The 24,845-nt window shown below is 34.2% G+C and overlaps 1 protein-coding gene across 4 annotated transcripts in view; it reads left to right on the top strand.

Moving 5' to 3' along the window:
• Window positions 1-22,522, top strand: part of LOC143052601 (uncharacterized) — a 62,370-nt gene extending 39,848 nt beyond the window's left edge. For all 4 annotated transcript variants that reach the window (XM_076225665.1, XM_076225666.1, XM_076225668.1 and 1 more), the window contains 8 exons: window positions 80-265; window positions 1,167-1,238; window positions 2,837-3,002; window positions 4,323-4,522; window positions 5,109-5,226; window positions 6,046-6,297; window positions 7,781-7,882; window positions 9,176-22,522. In XM_076225665.1, the coding sequence (XP_076081780.1) occupies window positions 80-265; window positions 1,167-1,238; window positions 2,837-3,002; window positions 4,323-4,522; window positions 5,109-5,226; window positions 6,046-6,297; window positions 7,781-7,882; window positions 9,176-18,204 (10,125 nt within the window). In that variant the 3' untranslated portion in view covers window positions 18,205-22,522. The remainder of the gene's footprint in view (window positions 1-79; window positions 266-1,166; window positions 1,239-2,836; window positions 3,003-4,322; window positions 4,523-5,108; window positions 5,227-6,045; window positions 6,298-7,780; window positions 7,883-9,175) is intronic.
• Window positions 22,523-24,845: the final 2,323 nt, after the last annotated feature.

The raw sequence follows: 24,845 nt of genomic DNA, 5'->3' as shown, positions 1-24,845 counted from the left end.
AATTGCCTGTACAATGTTACATAGAATATAAGTGTCATTAAAAAAAAACCACTTCTATAATTATAATATTTAATTTCAGCATAATAGACAGTTAGACTTAACGAGAAGACAGTATCAATTAGAGGCAAAGAAGGTACGGGACACGTTTGAGGAGACACTCGGTACTAATGAACAGATAATACAAAGACAAGAGGCTCGTTTACAGAGAGTAAGAATTATAGAGGAAGAGATTATGAGGTTACACAGTCAGCAACAACGAACTCGGGTATGATAATCTATAAGTACTCTGGTATGAGTATAAAAAAAAATAGAAGATGTGGTATGATTTCCAATAAGACAACTCTCCACAAGAGACCAAAATTACACAGAAAATAACAAATATAGGTCACCATAGGGCCTTCAACAACGAGCAAAGCCCTTAGTGTCAATGAGACAACTCTTCATTCATTTAAGTCACAATTTGTAAAAGTAAACTATTATAGATCAAAGTACAGCCTGCAACACAGAGCCTTGGCTCATACTGAACAGCATGCTATAAAGGGCCCCCAAGTGACTACTTTAAAACTATTTAAACAGGAAAAACAACAGTCTAATCTATATAAAAACAAGAAACATCTATGCACCACACCAACAATCAACAATCAAAAACCACTGAACAACAGACTCCTAAGTCAGCACAGTTGCATAAATATGCAGTTGGTTTAACATGTTTAAACAGGCACCAACCTTCACCCTAACCTGAGTTCTCACAGTTACTGAAAGCTAGTTAAAATCCACCATTGTCTTACTAATGATGCTTGATATTTTCTTGCAACTTCTATATAAAAATAAGGAGATGTGGTGTGATTGCCAGTGAAACAACTATCCACTAAAGTGCAACTGAAGTGGATGTAAGCAATTATTGGCAACTGTACAGCCTTCAACAATGAGAAAAATCTGTATGGTCAGCTATTAAAGACCCAATATTAAAATATGAAATAATTCCATGTATGCAGCAAATGCTGTAATATGATTAATTTTAACCAGATTTTCGAAGTAAAAATCAGTTATTAATTTGGAGATGTACAGTGGTGGCAGGTGAGCGGATGGGCGACTGCCAAACAGTGTGTCCACCACAACATGAAAACGCTTTGCCAATTTTTCAAATTTTAATTTGTCTATTTCAGCAACAACAGATGCAGTTATCTAATATGTCAGAGTCTACAGATAATGATCAATCAGAAGATATGTATAACCAGGTAAACATAGAAGTCAGGGAGAGAATATAAGGGTTCATTGAAGTCAGGGAGAGAATATAAGGATTCATTGAAGTCAGGGAGAGAATATAAGGATTCATTGATATTCATTGGATACCAATTTTTGTGGATTTCATGGGTTCAGGAGAATCACGATTTAAATGTTCAAAGAATTACAAATTTTCTAAAGGAAGAATACAGAGTTTGCCAAAACCACGAAATAAAATATCCACGAATATGAAAGTTTTCCTCAAACCATAAAAATTGGTACCCACAAAAATAATGAATCCACAGAATAAGGATTCATTGATATTCTTGTCATTTGATGGGTTTTGGTGAACCTAAAATATCAGTGTTTTCCAAATATGATGATAAGAAGATCTGTTATGAATATTTATAAAATAACTAATCGAAGAATTTGAGTAGAGAAAAATATTCAACGAGTAACTGAGCAACATATGAGTTAATAATCTGTGTTGTTCTGTCCCAAGTTGAATATTTTTGGTATTTGAATTCCTTGATTAGTTATTCTTTTTATTTCATTGGCAAAGGCTTTTTTTATATTAAAAATTAAAGTAGAAAATGTAAGGAACCATATCAATTTTCTACGTATTCCCAGAAACTCATTTATAAATTTATAAATTTCATTTATTGTTCAAAACAAGCAATTATAAACACATCACAAACGATTAATGGATGCAAATTTCTAAATTCACAGTTTCAACAGACACATGACAGAAATGCATTCATTATTCTATCCACAAAAATTAGTACCGATGAAAATAACCAAAATCCACAGAACGTTAATCACAACACTGAAGGCAGCAGTACTTAAGATTAAGAATGAGACCATTTATATATTTTAGTAAAAAATCAGTGGATCTATAGTTGAATTGAGAAGGGGAGATAATTATGAATTAAAGCAAACATACTTACGGTACTGGCATGAAAATACGGATTTTTTTGTGTTATTGAAATTTGCTGTTACAAAATAATAGAAGTTATTATAAATTAAGGAATGTATCTCCCTCATGCAAAGCTCTGATTCCTTTCACAGATTTGGCTATACTTTTTGGACCTTTTGGATTATAGCTCTTTATCTTTTATATAAGCTTTGGATTTCAAATATTTTGTCCACGAGCATCACTGAAGAGACATGTATTGTCGAAATGCGCATCTGGTGCAAGAAAATTGGTACCGTTAATTTTATTACAAAAAATAAACAGTAATAAATCACCTGGATCATATGGCTTTTGAAAATAACAACATTTGTTCATTAAAATATTGGAAGTCTTATGTGTGAAATTTTTAATAAAGGTAATATTAAGGGTAACTAAAAGTATCTTAAAGCATCAATGCAAGCAGGAAACCCTTTCTCAATGAATTCCTGGTAAGGAACACAAGCGTTGGAACTTGGAATATTGCATCAACTTAGAGATGTACAAGTAAAACAGTGTTCCCTCCTGCAAAAAAAGCTTAAAACTGATTACAATATCACATCTTTTTAAAGATGTACAAGTAAACTGATTTAAAGAAAATGATAAATCACTGGTCCCCAACTATTGATCAATAAACTGATACCATGCATGCATGTTTTTCAGGAACCAGAACAAGATCAAGAGGAAGTAGATAATATCTCCATAGCGATACAGACAGCTGACTTAACGACTGATGAAGCTGCAGATGCCACCATTATTGACCCTGATGCTAGTTTTAATGTATCGTCCCTTTACCATGGTGCCTGGCCAATCAGCCCTCTCAAAAAAGGTAAAAGGCTGCAGGGTTTTGTTTCTTGAACCATTACAAATATTTCACATTTTTATTCTCTCACCATAGTGCCACTTAAACAGTTCATGAGTTATGCCTCTTAAAAAATGTAAATAATTGCTAAATCTGTTTGTTTCCATTCTCTTACTTTAGTTTGCCTCAACAAAATGTAAGAAACTCAGCATATGTGGCCCATAGACACATTATCCATATTTTTTTTCTTCAAATTTAGACTTGTTATGTTGTTTTACAGTAAACAGTTTATCAGTTGAAACAGTTTATAAGTTGCATGCTTACTTATTGGTTGGATTTTGGTGTTTTATCACCTCTTTTAAGTGCTACATTTGGGCTATTTTGTGGGGGCAAGTTTTTATTGATGGAGGAAGCATCTGGAGAAAACCACTAACCTTTGATAGAAACACTGATAATCCTAGTCAATTAAATTTGGAGTCTAGTACACCCGCACAAGCAGGGTTCGACCTCACAACCGCAGTGTTGTCTGGCTAGTGATCAAAGTAGTAGAATTACTTAGACCACTTGGCCATTGATTATTTGGATGTGCCATTTCTCAAACCTATGTGTCATTTGGATGTGCTATAATGATTTATTGTTAGCCTTGTTAAAATACAGAGTATCATGTTGTTTTAAAATAAGTTTCATTTGTACATATAAGTATTTGCCCATGATTATAAGAAAAATATGTTCTCATATGAAAAAAGACGTCTTCTATGAAAATGTTATTTCAAATTTTTATGGAAACATCCTGAATGATGACATTTTAAACCAATTAAGGTGATACCTGACACCTGCACTAAAATTAAGTTGGCTTGTTTCATTTTCATAAAATTTTGACAAAGTATTTACTTTGACCCTTTGACAAAAATATCAAAATTTCAAAAAATTTGAACCAACCAATTAAGGGACGACATCAAAAGTTCAATGTAGGATAAAAAACTTAATTCACATAGTTTTTTCACTGACCCCCACACCCCCCCTCTTAACTTAATTTGGGAAAAATTGATTTACCAATAGGAATATATGTAAAAATCGATTTTAGATATACAAAACTTGCAGAATTTTAACCCCCCCCACCCCCAAACTATTTGATTTAAGTTTTTTATCCTACATCGATCTTTTGATGTCGTCCCTAATCAGAAAAAAAAGACACTGGTTATATAGCAGTTTGACAAACACTAATTTTGATCATTGAGAAGCTTAACATTCCCTTAACAACACAATGTAATTAAAACGCTCAGCTGACTTTACAGAGTTATCTCCCTGTAGTGTTAGGTACCACCTTTAACCATTTATCTTTTGTAGACTCTAGAGAGAACAGTATCCAAGGTATTTCTCAACAACAACAGCAACAGGACAGCGCTAGTATTATGTCCTTCAACTCTACAAATACAAATAACTCCCAGAATTCCAAGTTACCTAATAAACCTCATCCTCCTTCTATTGGAGAACCACCTGAGGAATTGAATGGAGCTGCAGGCCAACCACAACCATTTGGAACTAAGGTAAAATGATGTTTTCATTACTGTAAATTATTATTGCAATTTTGGCATTTACTAGAATGCAATTTTAGTTTTTGAGGTATTGAGTAAAATACTGTTTAATCCATATTAAAAATTTCAAAGTGCGAGTTTAAATTATTGCGATAATAAGCCTGTCCCATTTTTTGCAAAAATAAAAACATCGTAATAATTTCTGAACTTGCAGTATTTTGATTAAAGTCACCATTCCAATTTTATCGTTCTTGAGTTATACCCCTTTATAAATGGTAAAATTGCTGAATGTATTGTTTATGACCTTTTTTTTCCAAATTTAGTTTGCCTCAACCAATTGTTATAAAACTTCTGCACATTGACAAGCCAGTGGTTTTCTGCGACCAATAGACACATTCTCAATTTGTATTTTCCAACTAACTCATATCTTGATATTTATAATTATAAGGATGAACTTTTGAGACATTTTAGACAATATGAAAAAATGATACAAGCATTAAAATTTTTGAAAGATTTTTTTTATATATATATATATAAGCTGAGAAAGTCTAGACAACATTAAAGTATGATACAAATATAAATGTTTGTATATTTACAGGTTGAAATGGTGTATTCTCTGTTGAGTATGTTAGGAACACATGACAAAGATGATATGAGTCGTACGTTATTAGCGATGTCTAGTTCACAGGACAGTTGTATCGCCATGAGACAATCTGGTAGGTGTTCTTGTCAAATCATATTTTGACATTTTTATGAATTTTCATTTAGTGTAGAACTACTCGTTTTTGTAAATAAAAGTTCAGGAGTCGATCCTGTATAGTTTAGACTCAATCTTAAGTTAATGGTGAAACTGGAGAAAAAACGTTTATGGATAAAAGTATTGCTGACAGGTCAGCCTAATGTGACAATGTGTCACTGAAAGTGTTAGGATACTCTGGAAATTGATTACTGCCTCTATGATATAAATATAGGAGTAAATTAGGAGCAATGATCAATGTGGCAGCACCCCTCCTCTAAAAAGGTGACTAACGCAGCCGTCAAGAGAATTTTAACCGACCTTCAACAATGGACACAGACCTTCATAGAAAATCAACCAATTGTTTTACATATTGTTTGAAGATTCAACAAAGCATGAAAACAAACAAATATCTAAAAATGAATACAAATGTTTGAAAATTAATGTTTAGAATCTTGTGTATATAATGTGTATTCATTGTCTATTCTTAATTTTAAACATATTTATCTGTGATCATTGCACATATATATATATCAATTTACAAAAATACATTATGATAGTAGAATTCAGAAAACTAGCTGTACATAGCTTATAATAATATAATATAATACCAATACCAAATTGTTTATTATAGTGACATGTGTTTTACAATAATAAACAATATTTCAATAAGCGGTTGTAATTACATGTATCAACACCTGGCCCTTTGGACCTATAGGTCACTTTAAACATTTATACATATAAAAGAACAATATATATTAATTTTTGAAAAACTTGCATAAATAATTTATCATTTTAGGTTGCATGCCACTCCTGATCCAGCTTCTCCATGGCAGTGACAAAGACTCAGCCTTACTGGGGAACACCAGGGGGAGTAAAGAAGCACGAGCAAGGGCTGCTGCAGCTTTACATAACATTGTACACTCACACCCTGATGACAAACGTGGACGGAGGGAGGCTAGGGTGCTCCGATTACTGGAGCAACTTAGAGCACACTGTGATCAGCTGAGAGATAGTCTGGATGAAGATGATGAGGGAAAACAAAAACCAGGTATGAAACTTTTGTAAAATGACTTGTAGATTTACAAATTAAGGTGGTACTTAACACCTTGACTAAACTTAACTTGTCTTGTCTAATTTTCATAAATTTTTGACAAGATATTAACTTTGACCCTTTGAAAAAAATATAAAAATTTAAAAAAAATTGAACCAATCACTTTCTTAGAAACAAATGGTTGGATATAAAGCAGTTTGACAAACACTAATTTTGATCATTGAGAAGCTTTATATTTCCTTAACTATACAAGTTAACGTAATTAAAATGTTTATATAAAAAAGAAGATGTGGTATGATTTCCAATGAGACAACTATCCACAAAAGACCAAAATGCTACAAACATTAACAACTATAGCTGATTTTACAGAGTTATCTCCCTGTAGTGTTAGGTACCACCTTAATGAAAGTATTCAGTTAGGGCTGTCCCAGAATAAAAAAGATTAGGACATGTGGTATGTGCGAATAAGACAACTATTCATCAGAGTTCAAATAAAGAGGATTTAAGTAGATATAGGCAACTGTACGGTCTTCAACAATGAGTAAAACCACTACTGTATAGTCAGCTATCAAAGGCCCCAACTTGAAAAATGTGAAACCATTCAAACTAGAAAACTAATGGCCTAATTTAAAAAAAACAATTTAATACCAAAAATAGTAGTACAGACATGAACCAAAGACAACCACTGAACTTCCGGCTCCTAGCTTTGAACAGCCACATGCAGAATGCAATGCGTATGTAGCTAAAGGTAATAATTTTGTTTAGCTTGCTTGCTAACTGAACCATGAAGTCATTGTTAGATTAGGTAAACTACCCTCCTTTAAGAGTAGACTAGTCCGACATATAACCAATCAATCTGTCTGTAGGACTAGCCTACTACTAAAGTAGGATAGTGTACCTTACCTAACAAAGGCTTCATGATGCAGCAAGCAAGCAAGTTAACCAAAGATATTACCTTCAGCTACATAATCATTCATATTGAAATTGGCTGTTATGCAAAAATTGCAGTATTAAAAATTATCGGTTAAGAATTAAATGGTTCTTTTGTAATTATATTGGGGCGTGAATGTGTTGACTGAATAACATTTTGTAGTGACTGTCGAAAAGCTTTTGACTAAAAATGTGTGTACAATCAACAATTTTACACCCTCTTAAAATTACAAAAAGAAACATTTAGTTCTTATAATTAAATTCTTCCTGTAACAATAAAATAAGGATTAAAATAAAGCTTTTTCGTTTATTTTTCTATACATTAATGTTGTCACAGAGATCACCTTCCATCATAGATGTTACATTTTATGGGAAATAAAATATAATTTTGAAATACCCAAGCTGTTGTCGTCAGCCAATCAAAATTAGAAAGTCCTATGAAATGCAAAGTAATGATGTTATACATATGAATATAAAGCTTAGAATAACAAATTTTTGAAATGTACCAAAACGCATTACCATTATAAAAATATTTTTGTTATAATTCCAGCTCCTAGGACGGGTGACATGGAGCACCATCCTGGTCCTGCAGTAGCTGCTCTGATGAAATTGTCATTTGATGAGGAACATCGCCATGCTATCTGTTGTCTAGGTTAGTATTTTTAGAATTGTTCAATATGTGTTAACAGTATAGTATACACAAAATGCTGTTAATTCAGAAATTACTGCAGGCATTTATTAATACGATTTTGTCATTTTAGACTAAAAAGTGATTTTAATTTTTGCGATATTGAACAAATTCATATAAAATATTACAAAATGCGAGTTTAAATTATTGTGATTATAATTATATAACCTTGTTGCATTTTTTTCTAAATATTAACAACATTGCAATAATTTCTGAATTTACAGTAATTAATACATACTCAATGTGATGTCATGGGTTCTGATTCTGGCTGTTTCAACCCAAAGACTTTAAATTGTTGTTTGCTGTTTCTAAGACAACAAAGTATCATTTTTGAGCTAGAATAAGACTGGTTGGCTGGAGTCTGAAAAAGAATGTATTGAGTAGGGTATATATTCTTCAGCCATGTGAACATACACATAAAAAATCTAAGTCTTTGTGACAGAAACCTATTAAGGGCATATCTCTCATTAACATGTTGTCCTAACTATGCATGTAATGAGGGACGTAACGGGGGGTATTTGCACGGAAGAACGCGAAATAAAATTGCCATTTCACGATGAACAAACAATTAAAATTTCCTTTTACCGATTTAACAAAACATGGGAAATAACAAACCTTTTTCACGGCTGCACTTGAAATAAAAATGGCAAAACAGGTTGGACAAAAATAACTCTTTACCACCATCTGTAATTATTGCTGCTAAACATGTGCAACTTATTCTCTATCAAATTACAAAAGTTATCATAGAAAATGGTGCTATAAACATTTTGACACAAAAAAGATCTGTATGCAAAAACAAATTGCTTACTTACTTATATTTAGTCAATCATACAGTACTAAAGTACATTCTTTTGTGAAAAAAAGGTAAAATGCACTCACATATTTTGATACACATTAAAAATAATTAATTGATGGATAACTGAAAACTAATTTTTGTAGACTTTGCCAGTAGAAAAATACTGTGGATTCATTTAGTTTTATGGGTATCAATTTTAGTACTTTGTTCGACATTTAAATTTATGGTATACTTTTACCTATAAACTAAACAAAAGTTTGTAATCCAGAAATAGAAATTAATTTACAATATTGCAAATAATAATTGTCCTAAATATGTGTAAATATCTTAAAATATCGCTGGTTAGAAGGTGTTTAATTCAAGATAAGTGGATTATCCACAAAATCATTATCCTGTATGGTTTTTGAAAAAACAAAACATTGTTATTGTCTTGTCATAAACTTTTTGTTTTAATTTTACAGGTGGTGTACAAGCAATAGCTGACCTAATTGAAGTTGATCAGCTAACTCACGGCCATACAACAGAACAATACAATATAACATTACGTCGTTATGGCTGTATGGCGCTGACAAATCTGACATTTGGTGATGGAACAAATAAAGCTCTTCTCTGCTCAATGCATGGATTCATGGAAGGACTTGTTGAACAATTAAAATCTAGTTGTGAAGATTTAGTGCAAGTTGCTGCAAGTGTTTTGCGTAATCTGTCATGGAAGGCTGATTTAGCTAGCAAAAAATCGTTACGGCATGTTGGTGCAGCTACAACTCTAATGAGAGCTTCAATGGTTGTGAAAAAGGAAGCCACGTTAAAAAGTATTCTTAGTGCTCTTTGGAACTTATCTGCTCATGGAAGTGAAAATAAAGCAGAAATATGTGCTGTTGAGGGTGCTTTGGAATTTCTAGTCAAAACATTAACATATAAAAGTCCGTCCAAAACTACTGCTGTCATAGAGAATGGAGGTGGTGTTTTGAGGAACATTTCAAGTCATATTACTGTGCGCGAGGACTATCGATTAATTCTACGGCAACAGAACTGTTTACCACTATTACTGCGACAGTTACGATCGGCTAGTTTAACAATTGTTAGCAATGCTTGTGGCACATTGTGGAATTTATCTGCACGTTGTGTTGAAGATCAAAAGGCATTATGGGATATGGGTGCCGTCAGCATGTTAAAAAATCTAGTGAACTCGAAACATCAAATGATTGCTATGGGAAGTTCAGCGGCATTGAAAAATTTGGTAGCTGCTTTTCCATCGATCAAAAGTATGAACATGGACTTAAAACAAAATATGAACAGGCCAATGCTACATGTTAGAAAACAAAGAGCACTTGAAGAAAGTATTGACCAGAATCTGTCGGAAACTTGTGACAATAATGAAAGTCCGCGTGACAGCCCAACTGATACAAGTCAAGGAGATAAGGACCAATCACACTTCAGATTTCCTGTCAATCAAAATATAAACCAAAGTGACGATGTTGATGGAGGTCTACCGAGAGGTCCTGTATATCAACACAGTAATAGTGGGGAAAATTCACCTAGATCTGACAGTAGATTATTGTCTCCCAAACGTGTCGCTAGATCCGGGAGTCAGGACAGTGTTGGAAGTACTCATTCAGATATTTCTCACGACAGGTTACGATATCATGGTATCAAACAATTACAGGATCATCATGGTGGAAGTTTGGATCGTAACACTGGACAGAGACAAAATGTTCCACAAGAAAATTCTCAGCTCAAAAATCCTAATAGTAGAATAGCCCAGACAATGAAAGAAGTGGAAGCTCAGAGATTGTTGGAAAGTAATATGAATCAACAAGCTATTGTCAATCCTCAAGCCTCAAAAGCAGACGGACAATTCTCACTTCCACACGCCTTACTTTATCGTAGCTTTAATATGCCATCTAGTGGTAACCAGCAAGTTGTCATGATGAACTATGGCAACAATCCTATTTATGGTATGCCACCGACTGGCAATATGATATACAATGCTCAGTCATCATCAGATGAGGACAACGATCAGCCAATAGATTATAGCATGAAGTACACTGATGTTCAGAACACACCTTCACCACCGACCATCCGACCACAGTTACCTCCTGCTCCCAGACATGCCTTCGTTAGACCTGCATCAGATCAACATGTAAACATGGGACCAAGGCTGCCAATGAATCATTCATTTTCGGGGCAGCCATCATTTAACCGTTTTGGCTTCCAACAACAAGTACGAATGATGTCACCAAGTTTCCCACCACCTCAAGTCATGATGAAGATGTCGTCATCATATACAGAAACTGATCTTGACCATGATGACCAACCGACTGATTTCTCCGTTCGATATGCTGAAAACCATGATGAACCTTACATTGAAAAGCAAAGAGGTTATGAACCTGAAAGGTCAAGATCTTATGAACCTAGAGAACAGGACCCATACAAAAACTGTGCAGATTGTAAGTTAGAAGAGGCAAGATGGATGAATGATCGAATAGAAGAAATGCATTGTAATGAAGATCAAGTCACGACATTTTACACAGAAGGCACACCAAGATATTATTTGTCGATGGCAAACTCCTTGACCGATCTATCAAAACCTGTTCATGATCATGACCATAATGATACAGAGGATGGACAGATGAAGGAAGAGCCCACAGATTATAGTTCTCAGGCTGATGAGAAACAAAGTGGTTCTGGATCAGAGAAACGAAGTGGATCTGGTAGCCTGAACACAGACCATAATACTGGTTCAACTGTAATACCCAGATATAGTCGTAATAATGAGGACAAGGAAATGAGTCCAGATAGCAGTAGAGATGAAGAGAATGACATCCAGCAGTCATTCCATGCTCCAGATGATGATGATACGGCCGAAGACCAAATTAAGACTTATTGTGAAGAAGGCACACCTATCTGTTTCTCGCGGGTTAGTTCATTGAGTAGTTTACATAGCAGTGAGGCTCACGATCGAGGCGATAAAACTCCAACAACAGGAGTCTCCAATCTACAAAGTATTAATGAACAGGATGATACTCCTCAGAAAAAACCGATGTGTGCGCCAAAATATACTCCTATTACAGGAAGGCAGAAATTGATGAGCGATTCAGACAGTACAGAGTGTTCAGAAAAAGAACGAAAAACTGTTACATTTGATGATAGTCACCATGTTGAGGACACTCCATTGATGTTTTCTAGGTGTAGTTCTCCAGACTCATTGACTAGTTTTGATGGTCATTCTGTCCATAGTTCAGTAGTGAGCGAATATAGTCGCAGAGCTAGTGAAGTTGTCTCCCCTAGTGAACTGCCAGATTCACCAAGTGAAAGTATGCCTGGAAGTCCGAACCCTGAACAAGAACAAGAAAAGGGATCAGATGCTGGAAGCAAACAGAGTGACTTCCCTTCCTTGCCAAAACAGTTTACAAACCTGCTGGGAAGGAATGTTCAAATGGTTAGACCTCTTCCTCCTGGTCCTCAGAACCCAATTAAACGAATTCCAATGGACACTGCCTCAACTGTAAGCAAAGATGAACCACCAAGAATTTACGCTGATGAAGGCACCCCGCCATATTTTTCTGAAACTTGCAGTGTTCTCAGTTCATTGACAGTTGATGACCCTGAACCTATCAAGCCACTGGATTTGAAGAATAATATAAATATTTTGACGAATATCGATGAAAATGATGAAACTGTTGTTTATGACCATGAGAAAGATGAGTCATCTAATTCTGAGGTCTCCGAAGGGGAAGAGGATATTTTGAAACAGTGCATCAGTGCTGCTATGCCTAGAAAGATGCGTAGAAGCTCCTCCGACAACATGATAAAAAAGAAAAATGGCTCAAAATGTGAATCGCCCAATAAATCAGACAAACAGAAGCAAAAAACCGCTATGAGAATGTCACACTCTGAAGATTTCACCAATAGTGCTGCTGCCGATGATGATGTCAAGCTGTTCGCAAATGAAGGTTTACCACCTCAGGCAAATGTCAAAAAGGTGCCACCAAAACCACAACCAAAACCTAAAAACAACTATCAATTAGGAAGTGAAAATCAGGATAGTTTGAAGAAGTATGCTGACGAAAATGTTCCTTATAGTAAAAATCAAACATCTGCCAAACAACAAAATCGTCAGCCTCAAGGGGGAAGAGTTTTACAAGCACAGCAAACAAATTCTCAAGTATTCCATAAGGTTGGACCTTCTGCTCAGCATCCACAAGGTGATACTTTACGTGTTTATGCAAATGAAGGGGCACCACCGATCCAAAATGCAAACAAACCTAAAAACTTTCAGAAAATTCAAAATATATTGAGAGGAGATGTCGACATTTATGATTCTTATGGAGATTCTGTTACATCATATGCCACTGAAGGAACGCCGATGAATGGATCAGCTGCTGTGTCGCCAAGCGTGAAGAAGGCCAATCCATTTAATTTTGAAGATGTTGACGAAGTTGAAATTCCGGATGATGATATGGTAATGTCTTATGCTGTGGAGGATACTCCCTATAATATGTCAATGCCAACTTCTCCTAAGCATGAGCAGTCAACAGATAAAGCAAAACTAGAGCAGAAACATAAAGAAAAATTAAAACAGCTAGCTGATCTTGATAGACATGAAGGAGAAGATGCCGTTACTACTTATGCCACTGAAGATACTCCCATTAGTTTTTCACATGCAACTTCTCTAAGTGACCTTAGTGTAATTACTACAAATCTGTCTGTAGGGGACGAAAGCTTGAGTCCAAAACCTGAATTAAAAGTGAAAAGTGAAACTGAGAATGAAAATGAACAGGATGATATAGAGCAAGACAATGCTGATAAAACATTAAAAGGGGAAGACAATGATACAGAGTCAGAAGGAAGTTCGTTTGACGATGATAGTGATGACCTACTTTCTGAGATTATAATGTCTGCTATGCCGAAAGGGAAAGAATTAGGAGATAAAAATACTCAGGCGAAAAATTCTCAAAAATATAATACTGATCGTAAGGCTGAAGGAACAGAAACAAAATCAAATACAAAGTCTTTTCAAATGATGGAAAAGCAAGCACAAAGTCAACCAGAATCTCATCCAAAGGCCTTCCAACCTCAGAGAACCTCAAGTCATATTAGTTCAAGTATACAGAACATGGATACAGATCAGATGTGTACATATGCAACTGAAGATACTCCAAATAATTTTTCAAGTGCTACTTCTATGAGTGATTTAACAATTGATTCATCGGACATACCTATAAATTTCTCTCATCCAGTAACAACTGGATCAGCAACTTTCAAGGAGTCCATATCTATCAGTAGAACATTTCAAAATTCAGTTGACGATTCGGTCTTTATTCATAGCGAATCTGCAGATTCTGTTCGTGTTTATAATGTTGAAGATACACCCCAGAGTTTCTCCTGCAGTGATTCATTAAGTTCACTTGGTATTATTGATGATGATAAAGATTCAACATCAGAAAAACTTGCTAAACTTCTTGGAAGTTCAAAAACATCTAAAAGTTCTGGATCATCCATTTTACCAGATCCTGACCTTCAACGTGAAGTTGAAGGTCAGTCAAGTGATGAAACAAAGTCTTCAAAATCAGAGTCAGTAAAAAGTTTAGAAACTGAAGAATTAAACAAAACTAATATTGTTGATGAGGATGATGATGACGATGATGATGATGATGCAGAATTCTCAGAACTTGACGAGGCTTTGCTTAATGACTGTATTACATCTGCTTTACCGAAGAGTCGACCAAAAAGTGAATTGGACAAATCACAAAGTTCGTCAAGACGAAGTGTTCCAAATTCTTCCTCTTTGAAAGATATTTCATCACATGTAAGGAAAGACAGACATTCCATCGATTCAGGTCTCCCGTTTTCTGAATATCACGGCACGATTGAAACACAGGCAGAAGTTCACAGCAGAATGTCTAGAAGTTGTTCTTCTGCTGAAGATTTTGAATACATGAACAATGGCCGAAGTCGACATCAAACATCGCATGAATCACGTTATTCTTCATGGCAAAAGACAGCACAGGATAAACCATCTGAGTTTATTTTTGCCAAACCAGCAGATGTGAAGCGAGGTGCTTGGAAACGATCAAGATCACAAGACAATGAAGGAATAAAAGAAAGAAAAGAATTTTCGAATATGGAATTAGCAAAATCAGGACAATATCGTGGACATACAATGCATTATTCTGTAGAAGCAATTCCAACTTATCAGGATAATAACAACCAAACAATTCATGGATACCATAGCTTACCACGACGTAAGAATGTCCGTTCTAATGATCAGTTATATGACAAGAGAATGAATCGTAGCTTAGAAAAGTTCAATCAGCAGTATGATAATATAACCGATTATGGACCCATTGATCATCCAAAACAAGCAAGTTATGAAGAGGTCAATGAAATTGCTCGGGAAATTGCAGCACACCCTATAATTGGACTGGATAATTTTGGTTTTGATTCTGGTGGCAGTAACGAGGATGTAGCTTTGGATAGCGCTGATGTGACCTTGAAAGATAATGTTTGTAGTGCTAACGTAACAATAACAAATGAAGATATACAAAGTGCAATGCAATTTGTCATGCCTGAAGATGGAAGTGAAGATCCAGAGTGCTCCTTTGAGGAGGAATTTACAACAGAAAATGAAAGTAGTCTGTTGAACGATGCCAGTCGTATTGTGATGGAAATTCAACACAAACGTATGATTGGTAGTAGCATGGATGAAGATATGTTTATTGATAATGAGACAATGTCATTAGTTTCTTGTGGATATACGTCAGATACTGCTTCAGAAAAGTCTGGGACTTGGTCTGTACATTCGGAAAAAGTAAGTGACTTTTCGGGATCAACTCCAACTGAAGATTCTTCCATTTCAAGTGGACCAAGAATTGTGAAACCCAACGAAAAACAACCAATGACACCACAGAAAAGTGTGGACTCTGATAAGTCTGTCAGAGGCCGTAGGAAGCCACTGTATAGTCCAAGGACCCCACATTTACAAAAACCTACACCAACTAAACAGGAAATGAATGCAATCAATGCAAAGCAGGTCAATACAACAAAAGCTATGGCCAGACCAGGCGGACCAGCAAGGTCCAGGTCTCATCCTCAGGCTAGTAGCACACCAACTAAAGCACAAATAAAACCTAAGATTATTCCAAAACCAAATGGTACTACACCAGTTAGCAGACTATCAGTTAATGCAAAAAATAGTCCATCACGCTTACCTACAGCAACAACTCCGAATCGTAAAGTCATAGCTAATAGCGCTGAAAAACCTAAACCTTTAGTAAAACAAGGAACATTTACTAAGGAATCGTCATTTGAAAACGCACCAATTATTGGGTCTTATGAAGACAATAGGAAATTGGAAAATGTGGACAATGTAGATAATGGACAATCTGAATTGAGTAGCGGCAAAAAGCAAAATAAGGAAAATGCTGTGCCTGATTCATGGGTAAAAGCTTTAAATTCTCATAACTTTATAATGGACTCAACTGAAGAAAACTTGGAATCAAATAAGACTGTTGCCAAAACAATGAAAACTATTAAAAGTAGTGGACCTAGTCAGACAACTAAAACACCAGTGAAAAACACTAAAAATAAAGTTGTGAATAGTGATCTGAAGAAGACTCTTAGTGGCACACAGTTAAACGTTACTAAAACTGGAAGTGGCAATTCATTGAATAAAGTTGGCACAAACTTGAATAAATCAGGCAGTGGACAGATGTTGAATAAGTCTGGAAGTGGACAAATGTTGAATAAATCAGGCAGCAATGTTAACTTGAATAAATCGGGTAGTGGCAATTATCTAAATAGATCTGGACAAAATTTGAAACATACCGGATCAAATCCTAACCTGAAGAAAGTGTCAAGTAAAAGTGACTTGAAGAAATCTGATAGTATTGCAAGTCTGAAAAATAACTCTAGGCCTTCAACACCAGTAGGAAGAAAAAATTCTGCCACTAACCCACCTTCTAATAAAAAAAGTGAAAGTCAGTTAAATAAGTCTTCCTCATTCTCTTCTGAAAATCGTAGAGGTAGTGCTGGTGTTGTGGGCAAAAAACAAGTAGGAAGTAAAATAGCTGGTTTATGGAAAAAAGAAGACAGTTTCAATGAAGGCACGCCAAAATCAAATAATTCAAAACTTCCAGTTTCTACAGTATCTCCATCAAGATTACCGAGAGCAAATTCAGGAAGTAAACTCCAGCCACCGAAAACTGATACATTGAGTGCCAAAAACATTTCGATTGATGAAGAATCAGAAAATCAAAAGGATGAAATAAGTCGTAGTTCAACGTACGATAAGTTAGTGACTGTGAATCGTTGTAGTCAATTACCATGCCCAGATAACGAATCTGATGAAGAAGTTGATAATGAGGTCATGAAATTGTCAGGATTATCACTTCAAGACAAGGATGATGATGGACTGAAATCTAAGGGAAATAACTCAAGTGTAGGAAGAAAAAGTTCACAAAGTAGTATTTCCTCAGAAAAAGAATCTACGAGTTATTCAAAAACTAGTTGTTCAAGTAGTAAAGATGTTTCACCAGATAAAAATAAATCTGTTGGAGACTTTGATTTGAAGTCGTTGGAGAAACGAATCGATTCTGGAACATGGAAGAAAAAGAAATCTGACTTGGATAAGAGTAGTGTTCAAGTTCCTGATGCAGACGAAACAAGCAAATCATTAGAAGCTGTGAAACTGCTACTGGAATCGTCAATAGCCAATGGGAGCATAGCTGGTAGTGTTATGAACGAAAGTGTTTCTAGTCAAGCAAGTTCAACTATGAGTTCGTGGAGGAGAAATACAGAGGAATCATTTGCTAGTGTAGCTAGTGATGACGAAGATTCTATATGGGTAAGGCGAGATGGCAATACTTCTCGTTCAGAACCTGAGCTAAATAAACATTCACTTAGTCCAAAAAAGAAATCAAAAGAGAAAAAGGAAGGTAGCAAAAGTTTTCTTCCCAAAGGACTGAAAAATATATTCAGTAGGAAAAGTTCAGAATCGAAAAAATCGGGATCAAAAACATCGTTATATTCATCACGTGAGAGTATTCATTCTATTCACTCGGTTCATTCAGTTCATTCTGTGTCTGTATGTGAAGTCAGGGAAATTGAAAAAATGAATAAAAAGAAAGGAAAGAAGGAAAAAGATAATAAGAAAAGAAACAGTAGTGTATGTTCCCTTGATAATGTAAAGACAAGTCCTCAATCTGCATTGGTGCCGCCATTTAATTACAAGCCATCTACTACTGTTGTCAAATCAGACACTGAGAGTAAAGTGGACTTGAACAAAAGTCGGATAGACGATGATGATGTGTTCTTAAAGCCAGCAGCGCCACCTAAGAAAACTGCACAGACACCGGTTTCCCAGCATGCAACAAAAACGGAAATGTTGATGGCTCGTAGACGAGCTTCGTTTTTGAACAGTGTGAAATCTGAAGGAAGTTCAGGTGACGAGAAGAAAAGTAAAAGTTGTAAAGTGACTACAGTTTAAGCTATTGCTCATGATATATATCACATAGGCCAAACAAAAAAGTATGTGTGTTTATTGTCACTTTCTGGGGAAAAAATGGGTAGGTAGGAAGGGATATATTTATTTATTTTTTTTTTTTTTTACATTGCGTCTATTGGAGCAACATTGTGACTTTAACAGTGCTTAATCAAAAGTGTTAAAAAGTACTTTAGGGTAGAGGATAAAAATTAGGATAGGTATGGGTACAGTAAATACATACTTTTTTCTTTGGTCATATCGTTAAATGACCTATAGGTTGTATATAGATCTTCATACATCATTGTTGTAGCACACTTAATGCAAGATCAGTTTGAATAAGATTTTTTTACATTATCGGTTAGACTGGTCAAATAGGTCAAATATAATTTGGGCTGTGTCGAATAGAAATCAAACTTATGAAAATGAATATCAATACATCTGTTAACTTATTTTGTGTTTAAAAAATCTCTTTACAAAGTCTGTAACTGTTTGAAAATTAAGTTGGTATAAGAACTCTTCAAAACAGACCTTTTATTTCATAATTGGCATTGGCGGATCCAGGGGGGTGGTTCCGGGCGTTGGAACCCCCCCCCCCCCCCCCTTGTTTTAGCCGATCAATACATTTGAATGGGGACATATAGTTTGAACACCCCCTTTTTAAAATGGCTGGTTCCGCCCCTGATTGGATGTCCTAAAATTAATCAGTCTTATACAAGGACATTTGCATAAAGTCAATTTCTATCCAACACAGCTCAATTATTGAAATATTTAATGTTGTCATTATATAGGTTGTCGAAAGGTCTTCATTTATCATTGTTTAAACCACATTTAATGAAGGTCATTCTGAACAATAAGATTTTTTTTCATCACACACAAAGACTTCTGACTGTCCAAATATCATTTTAAAATTGAAATGTTTAATGTAATTGTCTTGTTTTGTTTAGATATTGTCACCTTTTCCATACAAGCAATTTTGATATTAATATTATACATTTTTTTCAAATTTGTAATTTTTACCTGCCAACTGTCACTATTTGCGGGGGATTTCCCCCATGGAGGCTCCCAAATTGGAATTTTTAAAGAGCAATTATGTCCACAATTTTAACAAAACAATTAATTTTACAATGAATTGAGGCTTATAAAAGTATGAAGAAGCCAAAAAAACAACATTACACTGTAAGCCCCCTTGAAGGTTTTTTAAAAGTATGACAGCCATCTTGCACGCAAAACCCCCATGGCCATTTTGAAAACTTGGCAGGTATGAATTCAACCATCTAAATAATGGAATAGAACAGTAAGAAAATTTATTCATGACAGAAAAGGATCTGCTAAAATGGGGAATCTTGTCTAAGGATCTGCTAAAATGGGGAATCTTGTCTAAGGATCTGCTAAAATGGGGAATCTTGTCTAAGGGTCTGCTAAAATGGGGAATCTTGTCTAAGGATCTGCTAAAATGGGGAATCTTGTCTACTAAGGATCTCAAATAATTTTAAGTGCTGTAGAAATAGTGACGTGTACAAATAATACAATAGTTTGAGTTGTAACTGTTAGTAAGAATGTATTTTGAATATGTTGTGTCCATGTAAGTATATGAATTATAACTTTTACATACCTTTTGTACAAGTTATCAGTATTTTGGAAATCTCATAATTAATTTGATAAAACAAACAGACAGTCTTTAATTTAGCTTGTTGCTGTCAAAATTTGATTGGCTGCAAAAATTAGACAATTTTTTTTGAAGGGCATTATAAGATATTTTGGGCATTAAAATCTGGTATAAGTCAAGAAAATATTAATAGTCTAAACCAATCATGTAATGGGAGTATTATTTTATTCCGAAGTTGACACTACTTACTGTGATTTAAACAACATCAAGCTCATCTGGTTAATTCTTCTTGATACACTTGTACACCTGATGAAAAAAATCAAGTTTCAAAATAGTGATAACTTGTACATTAAAGTCTAAAATGAAAACTTGTACAATAAAGTCTATAAAATGAAAACTTGTACAATAATGTCTATAAAATGATAACTTGTACAATAATGTCTGTACAGAATCAACTTGTACACAACATAAACCTGTATGAGTGAGAGTTCTTTTTTTTGCTCCAGTATTTTATATCAAATTTAGTAAATAAAGTTGTGCTGTATCTTTATTACATTTCTCTATGTTGATGTAAGATACATGTTTTGTATAAACTGAAGATCATGATTAGTATTTGAACTGTAGTCACTAATTTTCTATGTTATAAAACGGTTTGTTGACATGTATTTGAACTGTAGTCACTAATTTTCTATGTTATAAAACGGTTTGGTGACATATCAGTCACTGATTAAATGAAGCATGGGGAACACACATAACTTATCAATCTTAAAAACTTATATCCAATTATTCTATACATTTGTGAAAATTTAGGATGCATGAACTGAGTAAATATCCCTTATTTCAGACTTTTTTTTTGCAAATTGTTTTTGTTGAAGTTATAAATTGAAATAAAATCAGTGAATTTAATTCAAACCTTCTCCTTTTTAGACCTCTTTTTTCTGATGGATTTAAAGTTTACAAATTTGTAGCAGAAATGTCAATTTGTTGGTGCATTTAGCTGTATGTTGATATACATGTATAGTTAGCTGTTTATCTACCTCTATCCTCTATGAAATATACTGTAAATGTACAAATGTTTGGTAGATTATTAATTGTACAAACTTTTGGTAGATTATTAACTGTACAAACTTTGGTAGACAATTAACTGTACAAATTTTATAGACGTTTTTGTTGTTATATAATGTAACAAATTTGATGTTGATTGTCAGCTTTTTATACAAGCATATACTTTTTGTTACTTTTGCATTTAACATTTATATTGCAAAAATGTCCATGTAATTTTGAGCACATTTGTTTGCCTGTGTGAATGAGAAAACACAGTTAAAGAGAGATAACTCTAACAAGTATCAGAATTTTACTGAATGAAGCGTCTGTTGTATTGATGTATCTGTTTTTTATGGTGAAATTTTCTATGGATATATGAATGAAAAATTGTATAATGTATCTGACATAAGAAAAAATATATCTGTATTGATTCCCCATAAATCTGGACTGAGATCAGACAGCAACCCAAATAATAAAAAAACATTTAAGATTTTATAGAAAGAGTGCACTTTTTTTAATGTCTCCATTAAAGATCATTGTGACTCTTCGTACTGAATTTTTTTTAAATTCTACAAGATCTAATATTGATTTATTAATTTTTAGGGTAAAAAAAAAAACCAATAGTTTGTATAAAAAAATATGCAAATTAATACAAATAGGGCCATTGTTCAATCATTCCAGTAGGAAAAACTTTAGACAACTGTTGTAAGAAGTTTGGTAGTAACTTTGTAGGATTTTATATTTTTTACTGCTTTGCAAAAAAAAAATTCTTTGATACAAGATGCAGTCCAAACTTAAATCATATTCCAATTTTCCTTTTGAAATAGTCATAGTTTTTTGAAAAAGTGACCTTTAAAATCAGTTTCAGAATGTTTATTATTTTCCAAAATTTGATCTGTTGAAAGAGAAGGTTGTAGTTTTTATAACAGATTTCATGAACTTAAAAGCTTCAAGTTATTGAAAGGTTGTAAAATACGTTTTTAGTGGAAAAAATGGGCATTAATTAATTGTTAAGAATATTTCACTCATATGTGCCACAAGATTATTATTTTCAATATTTAAAACAAATTTCAAATAACTAAGACTGTATTTATAATTTGATTTCATCTTTAATTGCTGAAAATGGGTATTCTTGCTTAAATTTATTTAAATAGGCACTTTCTTGATATAAATGGACATGCCTATAACGTTTTATAAATTGGTGAGGATGAGAATATTGTAAATGTGAATACTAGTACTGATACTGACCATAATATTACTGGAAAATGTTACAATTCACCAACTCTGCATTTGCTGAAAAGGCCTGCTACTTATTTAACAAAAAATATTAAGAGAAACAAAACTTGTTAAGTAATGAACATCCGTACAATGTATAACTTACCATCAATTTTTGTTGTAAAGTTTTTGTGAAAAGAGCCCCTGTATTTTATCATGAGAGATTATTTACTTAAAATTTACTACATAAAAATAATTCATTTACCTCCCTACAGCAGTCATTATCATATGTACAGGTTAAAACTTGTTGTGTGTGTCGGATCATGTTAACAAGATGTGTATATTATGTGTAAACAAGTTGTGTATATTGTGAAAACAAATTAACTGCCATTTTGTAGTTGTGTTCAGTGACTGGATGCTGGCCTTTTGTGGCTTCTAATATAAGTATCAAAACTTTAGTGTGTTTATATTTTATCTGTGCCATAGACATTGAATTCTAATCATTTTCTGAACAAAAAGTAAAATTACAAAAATACCAAACTCCAAGGAAGTCTCTTAATAGTTATCAAAGTTACCAGGATTATAATTTAGTATGCCAGGCACGCGTTTCATCTACATAAGACTCATCAGTGACGCTCATACTTAACAAATGGCAAAATCAAATGCTCAAACACATCAAACAAATGAAGAACAATATTCCTCACTTGGTGAAGGCATTTCCTTATGTAGAAAATGGTGGATTAAACTTTGTTTTATAGCTAACTAAACATCTCACTTGTATGACAGTCACATTTGATACCATTATATTGTCAACAATGTGTGAGCAAAACAAAGACATAATAGGTAAACGTGTCAAACATTGGGGTACAGCAGTCAACAAAGTAACAGCTTAGAGACAGTCAAAAAGGAGAGATAATATAAAGGAAATGATCAAATCAAAGAAAAACATAGCAACAAGCAAATAGGTAAGACAAGCAGATAAAAATCGACACTACAGTACACAGAAAAATAGAGCAACATACGTATAAGACGGACAGGCAGATAAAAGATGACACTACACTACACAGAAAAATAGAGCAACACACTTATAACGGACGGACAGGCAAATACAAAAGTCGACACTACAGTACACAGAAAAATAGAGCAACACACTTATAAGATGGACAGACAGATACAAAGTCGACACTACAGTACACAGAAAAATAGAGCAACACACTTATAACGGACGGACAGGCAAATACAAAAGTCCACACTACAGTACACAGAAAAATAGAGCAACACACTTATAAGACGGACAGACAGATACAAAGTCGACACTACAGTACACAGAAAAATAGAGCAACACACTTATAAGACAGACAGGCAGATAAAAGTCGACACTACAGTACACAGAAAAATAGAGCAACACACTTATAACGGACGGACAGGCAAATACAAAAGTCGACACTACAGTACACAGAAAATAGGAGCAACACACTTATAAGACAGACAGACAAATACAAAATGACACTACACTACACAGAAAAATAGAGCAACACACTTATAAGACGGACAGACAGATACAAAGTCGACACTACAGTACACAGAAAAATAGAGCAACACACTTATGAGACGGACAGGCAAATACAAAATCGACACTACAGTACACAGAAAAATAGAGCAACACAATAATAAGACAGACCGGCAGATAAAAGTCGACACTACAGTACACAGAAAAATAGAGCAACACACTTATAAGACAGACAGGCAAATACAAAATCGACACTACAGTACACAGAAAAATAGAGCAACACACTTATAAGACGGACAGACAGATACAAAGTCGAAAATACAGTACACAGAAAAATAGAGCAACACACTTATAAGACGGACAGACAGATACAAAGTCGACAATACAGTACACAGATAGAGCAACACACTTATAAGACAGACAGGCAGATAAAAGTAAACAATACAGTACACAGAAAAATAGAGCAATAGAAATGTAACGCCACCATGTCTAAGTAGGTGGATTGATTATTATTAGTGGTACATGTATATCAATTATTATGGATTTCTTAGGTAACAACACATTTATATACTCAACAAAGAACACATTTTCTATTGGCATAAAGAGAGACACAGGTAAAATCATGAAAATAAATGAATCCACAGTAAACAGGTTATTATTTAAATTTGGAATTATTATTATGACCCATTTATTGGCATTATGTTTTATGGACTGCACGTGCGTTTGTTCCACTGTCTGTCCTGCTTCAGGTAAATTTTTTGATGAAGTGGATGTCCAATCAACTTGAAACTTAGTACACATGTTCCCTATGATATGATCTTTCTAATTGTAATGCCAAACTAGAGATTTTATCCCATTTTCACAGTCCACTGAACATAGACAATGGTAGTGCAGATGGGGCATCCGAGTACTAGGGACACATTCTTGTTAATTATGGAATTTGCCCAATTTCTTGTGCTCAAAATTTTTAATAAATTCAATGTTTATTCAGTATTTTAGTATTCTGTGCAGTAAGGGCACAACACTTTCTTTTACTAAAAAGATATCACATATTCAATAGAATGTACTGTATGGCACACAACACTATCTATGCAAAATAATTTTTATGGAAAGCTTACCCGTTTGAATGGTTTTACACTAGTAATTTTTGGGGTTCTTTATAGCTTGCTGTTTGGTGTGAGCCAAGACTCTGTGTTGAAGGCCGTACCTTGACCTGTAATGGTTTACTTTTATAAATTGTTTCTTGGATGGAGAGTTGTCTCATTGGCA

The sequence above is a fragment of the Mytilus galloprovincialis genome, chromosome 11 (genome assembly GCF_965363235.1).
Source record: "Mytilus galloprovincialis chromosome 11, xbMytGall1.hap1.1, whole genome shotgun sequence".
NCBI classification, from domain to species: Eukaryota; Metazoa; Mollusca; class Bivalvia; order Mytilida; family Mytilidae; genus Mytilus; species Mytilus galloprovincialis.
Note: the sequence above shows the minus strand (reverse complement) of the source record. Positions and strands in the feature narration are given on the sequence as shown.